The sequence below is a fragment of the Fonticula alba genome (assembly GCF_000388065.1).
Source record: "Fonticula alba strain ATCC 38817 unplaced genomic scaffold supercont2.1, whole genome shotgun sequence".
NCBI classification, from domain to species: Eukaryota; order Rotosphaerida; family Fonticulaceae; genus Fonticula; species Fonticula alba.
Window position 1 is genome coordinate 2,415,865 of NW_009242971.1, and position 8,454 is coordinate 2,424,318.

Here is an 8,454-nt window from a genome sequence, read left to right on the forward strand (position 1 = left end):
CACACACACACACACACACACACACACACACACACACACACACACACACACACACACACACACACACACACAAGTACCCGGATGCCGGGTCATCTTGTCTTCTTTGGCCGCTTGCCGCCTCTCATCGCTGGCCCCTTGCATAAGGAGGTGTGTGTGTTTAAAATGCTCTATTTATGTCAAACCCAAAAGAGAGAGAGAGAGAGAGAGAGAGAGAGAGAGAGAGACATGAAGGAGATGGGATCGATGATAGCACCTCGATCTCTCCAAGGGCCGGGCCACCTCTCTCACCAATGGCCCCCTCTCGCCGGGGGAGATGTGGCGAATGGCTGCTGCTGCGCCAGCGGATGGACGACAAGCGGTGAGGACATGGCTGGATGTTGATTCCCGGACTGGGACATCATCATCAAGGACGCTACATTCCCACTACTCGAGCCGCCATGGCCGCCGCCGCCGCCGCCGCCACCGCCGCCACCACCACCACCACCGATCACCGACGCATCATCGGTCTCCGAGAAGAACAGGTCCCCGGAGAAGGAGGTCGACAGGCCTGCAACCGCGGACAGGGACGAGCAGGAGGCATCGGTCGACAGAACTGTGCTGGTAATGATAGGCGTCTCCTCAAAGCGAAGATCTGCGTGTGCCGTGGATGGGACGTGGTCAGGGGGTGGAAGGGGATGGGAGAGCGCGCGCGGACGCGAAAGAAAGGTCAGAGGGGGGAGGGGAAGACAACAGCCGGTTATGGAGGGTGAAGGGGAGAGCCCTTCCCCCATTCAAGGACAGCCGCCGGGAGGAAGAAAAGGAGGAGTGCAACTGGACACCGCCTCCCCCCCCCCCCCCTCGCCCTCTCAGGAGCAGCCTGAGAGACTCCCCGGCGCGGAAACCGGGGTGCAGAGAAATAGCATGCACGAGAATGAGGGAACTCGGCCTGTGCGGAGGCAGAGAGCAGAGGAGGGGAGGAGAGAGACAGAGAGGCAGCTAGAGCAACGCACCGGAGAATGCGCACTCGTTCGCGTGCCGGCACTCTCTCCACCCCTGAGACCCAGCGCACGGCCCACACTCACAAGTGCTCGGGTGATTCTGCCCCCAGCGAGGAGGAGGTAGGATGGAACATACTGCTGCTACGGCTCGGGCCGGTAGTCAAGCCGGGAGTCGCCGGGACGACCGGCGCGCGCCGGAATGTCCCGGCAGTCAGCCCACACGAGGCATTTACCGGGCTAGGCCCTGTCAAAGCGTCCCCGGGAGCGTGGTTTCGGAAGGGGCTTTGCTGCTGCTGCTGCTGCTGCTGCTGCTGCTGCTGCTGCTGCTGCTGTTGGTTTAGGTGGTGGTGGTGATGATGATGATGCAGAGACTGCTGCTGGTGGAGCGGCGCGCCGGCGAACGCAGGCCCCAAGCCCTGGTCGCCACCCATTGGCTGGTGCACGCTCAGGGGCCGGCCGCTGCGGGGGGAAAGGGGGCCCACCGGAGACCCGACCGAGGAGGATGGCTCGGACTTCAGGTGCCCCAGCTGCGAGAACTTCATGCGCAGCGAGGCACACGAGTCCGAGCGCGAGGGCGGCTCGGTCGCGGAGGGCAGATCGGCGAAGCTGCTCGACTGTAGCGGCTGGAAGTAGTCCATGCCGGCCATCGCCCCGGAGGACGGGTCGCCAACCGGAACGGCAATCTGAGAGCCCGGCTGGAAGAGCGAGCTCGAACTCCAGGACCGCTGTCCCGGAGGCAGGAGGGCCGTCTCCTGGCCGGCGCCGGCGGCCCCGCCGGTCGCATGCATGGCCGACGTCGGCATGGAGCCGATGCAGCCGTCCGATTGGCCCAGCGAGGCCAACACCCGAAGGTCCATCATGGACTGGGCATTCAAGTGGGGCGCCTGGTGGGTGCGGCCCCCCCCGAAGGCCGGACTGCTGTCGACGGCGATGCGGCATGTGGCCGTCGTGCTCGCCAGCATGGGAACCCCGCCATCGCCGAGGCTGCCAGCGCCGCTGCTGGCCACCGACGTCATCGGGGGAGGCACCGGCGAAGCGCCAGCCACAGGGCTGCGGCTGTCCGCCCGGCTGGAGGAGTTGCGCAGCTTGGAAGCCGCACGCGGGCGCGGGCCAGACCGTTCCATCGGGAGCGGGGTTGCCCCGGTGCGTGTGCCCCCGGCCATCAGCAGCTCCGAGCCCCGGGTGCCGGAACAAACACTCGGAAGCAGCACCGAATCCAGGGACACCGACCGGGGAAGGTCGTCCAGCCCGCCGGCGCGTGCCGCGACCCCGCAGCTACGTCCGCTGCCGGGACCGGCACCGGGGCCGCCCAGGGCCAGGCCATGCCCGGGACCCATGCGATCACCGGGCGGACGACGCCGGGCCACCCCGCCACGCGGGCTGCTCAGAGCCGAGGAGGAGGGGCTGCCACCGGCGGCGGCCACGGCCGCGGCCGCCGCAGCCGCCAGCATATCCTCCCCCCCGGCCAGGGGGGCCGACGAGTGTGACCGGCCATTCGGAGTGACGGCTGCGGCCGCTGCGGCAGCGGCCGCAGCGGCGGCCGACAAAATCCGCGGCGACCGGAGGGAGATCGTGCCGAAGAGCGGGCTCACCGGAGTGCCGGTGGCCATGGCCAAGCCACACATGCCGGTGGCCTGGCGATCGGCCGCCTGCACGGCCAGATCCTCGGAGATGCTGTGCCCTTGGCGGACCATGGCCCCGACATCGTAGGAGCTTCGCCAAACCACCCGCGACTGCCGGGTGGGGTCATTGCGGAAGGCCCACCGGCGGATGGACCGATCGCCCGGAGCCTGGCCGCAGCTGATGAAGGTGCCATTTTCGTCGCACGCCACCGCGGCCACCGGGCCCCGGTGGGCGGCGAACGTCCGCTCCAGGCGCCCGGTGGCCAGGCACCACGCGCGGATGGTGCTGTCCGCGCTGCCAGTACGTGTGCTCTTCCGATCTCGGCGGATGGACCGATCGCCCGGAGCCTGGCCGCAGCTGATGAAGGTGCCATTTTCGTCGCACGCCACCGCGGCCACCGGGCCCCGGTGGGCGGCGAACGTCCGCTCCAGGCGCCCGGTGGCCAGGCACCACGCGCGGATGGTGCTGTCCGCGCTGCCAGTAAGTGCCCGCTTGGCGCCAACCCCCTCGAGCTCGACAAAGTGCAGGGCCGACACATCGGCCGTATGGCCGACAAGCTCATGCAGGCAGGCCCGATCGCGAAAGGCCGGCCCGGCCGTCGGCCCCGAGGGACAGCCCTCGCCCCCCGGGCCGACCGGGACCGGTGACATGCCGGCGCCCCCGCCGGAGGAGCTGATGCCCCCATCCGACGGGTCGGTCAAGATCGGAAGAGCGTCGTGCAGGGCCGACACATCGGCCGTATGGCCGACAAGCTCATGCAGGCAGGCCCGATCGCGAAAGGCCGGCCCGGCCGTCGGCCCCGAGGGACAGCCCTCGCCCCCCGGGCCGACCGGGACCGGTGACATGCCGGCGCCCCCGCCGGAGGAGCTGATGCCCCCATCCGACGGGTCGGTCAACACGCGCAGGTCAAACACCCGGCACACGCCGTCCGAGCTGCCGGTCATCAGGGTCTGCGCGCTCATGAGCAGGCTGTTGATGCCCAGACGCAGGAAGGAGGGGCCCCAGCGGGCTGCCCCGGCGGCGGTGCTGCTCGCACCACCGGGCCCGGTGGCAGGAGCCGACAGACGCGACAGCACCGGTCGGCTGAGGAAGCCAAAGGGCGAGTCGGCGGCCGGCGGGCCGCCGGTCACCAGCGGCAGCAGGCCCGGCGGCAGGCAGAGCAACGTGGCGGCCAGGGAATTCCGCGTCCGAGCTCGAGTGTCGAAGAGCCGAATCCGGCCATCCCCACACCCGGCCGCCACCAGGCGGTCATCTGCCTGCAAGCACACCACCCCCGGCACCACGCCGCGCAGGGTCGGATCCGCCAGACCAGGCCCCGAGCCGAAGATGGCAATCCGGTCGCGCACCAGCCCGGTGGCCAAATCATGCACCAGCAGGGCACCCTGGTTGTCCCCGGAGAGGACTCGATCGCGGTCGAATTGCAGGCAGAAGGGCACGGCCGCCGGATCGCTGGCCGGGTGGCCCCCGAACACGGCCAACGGATCGGCCAGGGACAGGAGCGGCGACCGCCGGGGGAAGAGCTCCTCGAAGGTGGCCCCGGCCAGGGCCTCGGCCACATGCCCCAGGGAAAAGAGCTGCAGCGTGCCGTCCGAGTTGGCGGTCATCGCGTGCGTCGAATTGAAGGCCAAATCCACGGCATACTTGCCGCCACCAAGAGGGGCGCTCCCGAGGCCGGCAGACCCAGGGCGCCCGAGCGAGGCGGCCCATGTATAGGGCACCTGCCCGGCGTCCGGCCAGCCGGAGCCCTGGTCCGGGTGTGTGGCCGCCTCGGGGATCGAGCAGAAGACATCGATCGGACGCCCGGAGGCCGAGCTGTGCACCGCGAAGACCAGCCCCCCGTCGGAGGACATGCGCAGGCAGCGCAGCCGCTCGGCATCACCGAGGAATGGCGTGCCGATGGGCTCGGCCGTCACCACGGGCGGGGCCCCGCGACGCCGGGCACCCCCAGGGCCTTCGCCTCGACGGTGGTACAGGACCGGCCGGTCCCAAGCCGTGGTCACCATGCGATAATCACCGAGAAACCATGTTCCCAGCGCGGCGGACATTGTCCCTGCGTGATTCGGAGACACAGCAGAGGCGGGGCAGGGCGGGGCAGGGCGGGGCGAGGAGGAGCGTGAGTGGTCATGCTGGGACGTCGCACGGGAAGAGACCGGTGGGGGGATGGAGGCGACGCGCACATTTAGCTCTTCCGTGTCAGGCGGGGGGGGGCGTGTGCATGTGTGTTAGCAGGAAAGGCGCAGCTCGGGAGGCTGGTCACATGCAAGATGATGGCAGACAAGGTGTTGGGGGGGGGGGGGGGGGGGGGGGGGACAAGAGGCGCAGGAGGAGAGGCGCAGGAGGAGAGGAAGGCGGGGAAGATCGTAGAAACGACTTGCAATCGAGGGCGGAGTACGGGTGCCGGGGTGGAGGGATCTCTTCCTGAGGCGGTGATGGGGAGATTGATGGGGGGAGGGGAGGGGGGGGGGGGGCGCGCGTTAGGCGATGCTCTAAGCTGCTGAAGCGGGGAGGGAGGGGGGAGAGAAGACTTGGAGGGGAAGGCGGGGATCGTGCGCACCTCGCTTCGCAGAAGTCGGGAGAAGAGAAGTGGTGCTCGAGGGTAAATGTGAAAATGGATGTTCAAGAAAGGAGATCGGGGAGTGATGACAGGCGAAGGGCGCTGCCGAAGGAAGGAGCAGAGCAAATGAGGGCACGAGGGACAAGCTAAGACACAGAAAGGAAAATGCAGCAACAGGTGGGATGTTGAATTCCACGCCTCGAACGAAGGACTGGTTTTTCAGTGGGAAGAGGCGTCATAGGTCGGGGAGTCAGTGGGCTTGTGGATGCGCGGGCAAGCAGCTCAAGAAAATCAACTCGATAGGGGATGGGGGAGGGGGGGGGGGGGAGAGAGAGAGGGCATGCATCCACGAGGAGCGGAAATGTTGCGCGGGAAGGGCGGGAGGGTTGGGGAGGGGAGGCAAGGAAAAAATACCAATTGAGGGAGATCAATTGCTCTGCGATATGGTGGGGACCGGTACGCCTGGCGAGAGAGGTGGCGGCCCTTTTTTAAAAAGGGTCCGCCCACACTCCCCGTGGAGTGTGGAGGAGCGCGGCGAGACGCCCAGAGTGAGTCAGACAGGCAGAGAGCGGCAACGGTGCCGGCGCAGCACCCGAGCAAGACGGAGCGGGGCTCAGCGCAACACCCGCCAAGGCGCGCAATTTACCCCGGGCAGATGAGGCACCCCCCGAGGTCGTCCTCGGTCGCCTATAAAGCCGGAAGGGCCAGCATTCCTAGGTCCAGCCGAGCAGATGGCAGCCACTCGTGAGCATGTGTGTCTGCGCGTGTCTGCGTGTGTCTGTGAGTGTGTGCGAGGGAGGGAGGCGGGGAACATCCACGCAGCAGGCGCGAGGGCAGCGAAACACAGATGGTCATTCTCAGGCGGGTCTAGTGGTGTAAAGCCGCCCTCCTGCGAGTGTGTAAGCGTTCCTGAATCGCCTGCTGCTGGAGCGAGAACGCCCCCGTTGCAGCGCCTTTCCCGAGGGGCAAGTAAGTCGTCCTGAGCTATCATGCCGTCGGCTTTCTCTCCCGACCTGCCCCCCGCTCCCCACCCCTGCCCCTACCTCTTCCCCTTGGAACGCTAAAAGGCCCCGACAAGCCTGCCGAAAGTGCGCTCGGTCATCTGTCACTCGCCTCTGAGTATGCGCGGTGCTCGGGCATCGGTCGGCCGCCCAAGAGCTTGGAACGGGAGAACAGGGAGGCGAGGGGGGGGGGGGGGGGGAACGGAGAGAAAAGGAGCCGATGACTTCGGTGGAATGAGGCGGCCGGTCGGAAAGATGAAGGCCAGACCGCGGCTCGGAGAGGAAAGAAAGAGGGAGGATCAGCGTCGCAGCTGCATCGCGCCGGTCCTTGGTCCCGCAGAAGAGCCGGAGGCAGCGTGGGCGCACTTTCTGATCCCAGGGTGTGTGCCGGGCAACTGCCACTTACGCGCTCGGAAAATTATGCCCACCCGCGCTCGCGAACACCACTCCTGGGGGGGGGGGGCACCACACACACACACACACACACACGCACGCACACACACACGCGCGCGGAAAACGGGAAATAAAAAAGCCCCCTTGGCCGCTGATTCCTGGATCGCCCACAGCGGTATGGCCAAGGGCAGGATCCAAAAATCAAATAGCCCTTGGCCCTTGCCCCCCCCCCGCTCCCCCCACCCACCCACCCACCCACCTCAGTGGCCCCGATCAGCCAAGGACGGGAGGCCCCACGCCATCCTGCCAAGGACAAAGTTGAACACCCGCGACCATTCTGTCTAGCCCACAAGTAGAATATGCAAAGTAAACACCCCACACGGGAGGTGCAGGGGGAGGGCCGACGACGCCGAGCATACAAGCACATCTGCCGGGCATCATGGGAAGCTCTCGGGCAATCGCCCAGAACGCAAATGACCCCCTCTTCCTTCCTCCCGGCCCCGCTCTGCCTCGGGGCACGCTTGTGGGGGCCCCGCTTGCTGTGCAACCCGGCCACCCGAGGAGGGAGGTCGCCCGCGGCACGGCCGGGCGCGCGGAGGCCAGCGGGTTAAGGCCTAGAATGTCGTTTTGGCCCGAGCGCATGCCCCCACCGCGGCCATGGCCCTTGTGATCCCTCCGTAGTCATATGCCCAACATGAGATACTGCCAACTTATGGCCGCCGAGAGCGTGCAATATTATTGCCCTGGGACCCCGCCGCCCCGTGCCCTGACCCCCTCGCAGCCTCCGCCCCCCGAAGAAGGGCGGGGTGCCCTGGATGAATGACCCCAGCGAGGGACGCCCGCTTGTCACCTTTCGCCGAATTGACGCAGCCGAGCCAACCGCGGTCCCATGCGCGCCCAGCGCACATGCGCCCGTGTGTCTCCCTCTCGTCGTGGTTATTCCACGCGCGTACGCACACAAACACACAGGCATATGCCTCAGCCGGGGGGGGGGGCATGTGTGGTGGCCCCCGCGGCGCGTGAATTGCTGCGCTGGGAATGAAAAGGCATGGGCAATAAGGCCGGGCAGCCCGGCCACGCCACTATCATCGTCCCCATCAAGGGCGCGGAGCCAGGACGGCAGCCCGGGGGGCGCCCGGCAAACTCCCGCCGAACAAGTGAACACCTCCCACCGGGCCCGAAGAACGAGCGGCGCACAAATCGCCCATCGCTGGGTAGGCCCATGGCCGGAGGCGGAGACCCCTGCCGGAGAAAGGGGGCGGGGGGGGGGGGGGGGGAGGCGGGGGACCGAAATGCACATTCCACTCCCTCACGGGGTGGCAGGGAGGACGGGGGAAAATAGCCGGGGGATGCGGCGCCGGCCGACCACGCCCGTTGCAAATGCGCACCCCGGCGCCCGTCACACGGCCCAAGACCGAGAACGCAGGACACGGCACGGGGGCGGGGCGTCTGCCCGCGGTCGGAGCTCGGTCCCCCCCCCCCCCCTCTTCCCCCCTCGTCTCCGTTGGGGGAAAGAGGGCGCCCGATCTGCTCCCCCTCCCCCGGACCCCGGCGAACTCCCGTATATTTCGGACCAAGGGGGGCCACCTCGCGGAGGCATGCCCACTGCCCAAGTGGGATGCTCTGCCCGCCGTCCCCCGCGCCCGGCACACCGCCTGAGGACGGAAAGGGCTGACGCAGGAGATCTGCCACCGCGGGAGGGACAACCAGCCCCTGTTTTTGTTGTCGCTCGGTTCATTTCTTCCCCAGATACCCCCGACCGGCCACAGCAAGCCCCTGTCTTCTGGGCAGGAGCCGGGGCCCTGTTTCGATTGGGGGCCCCCCTTTTGGGCGCCTGCCTCGCATCCCGGCAAGCAAGGCCACGGCCAGTCTCCTCCTCCCCCTACCCACACACACACACACACAC

At 67.7% G+C, this 8,454-nt stretch overlaps 1 protein-coding gene across 1 annotated transcript; it reads right to left on the minus strand.

Annotated features, from left to right (window-relative positions):
• Positions 1-202: 202 nt before the first annotated feature.
• H696_00532 (hypothetical protein) lies at positions 203-4,645 on the minus strand (the record flags this gene model as incomplete). Its single annotated transcript, XM_009494406.1, has 2 exons — positions 203-631; positions 990-4,645. The coding sequence occupies one exon, from the start codon at positions 4,643-4,645 to the stop codon at positions 1,058-1,060; it is 3,588 nt and encodes a 1,195-aa protein (XP_009492681.1). The 3' UTR covers positions 203-631; positions 990-1,057.
• Between the last annotated feature and the right edge of the window lie 3,809 nt (positions 4,646-8,454).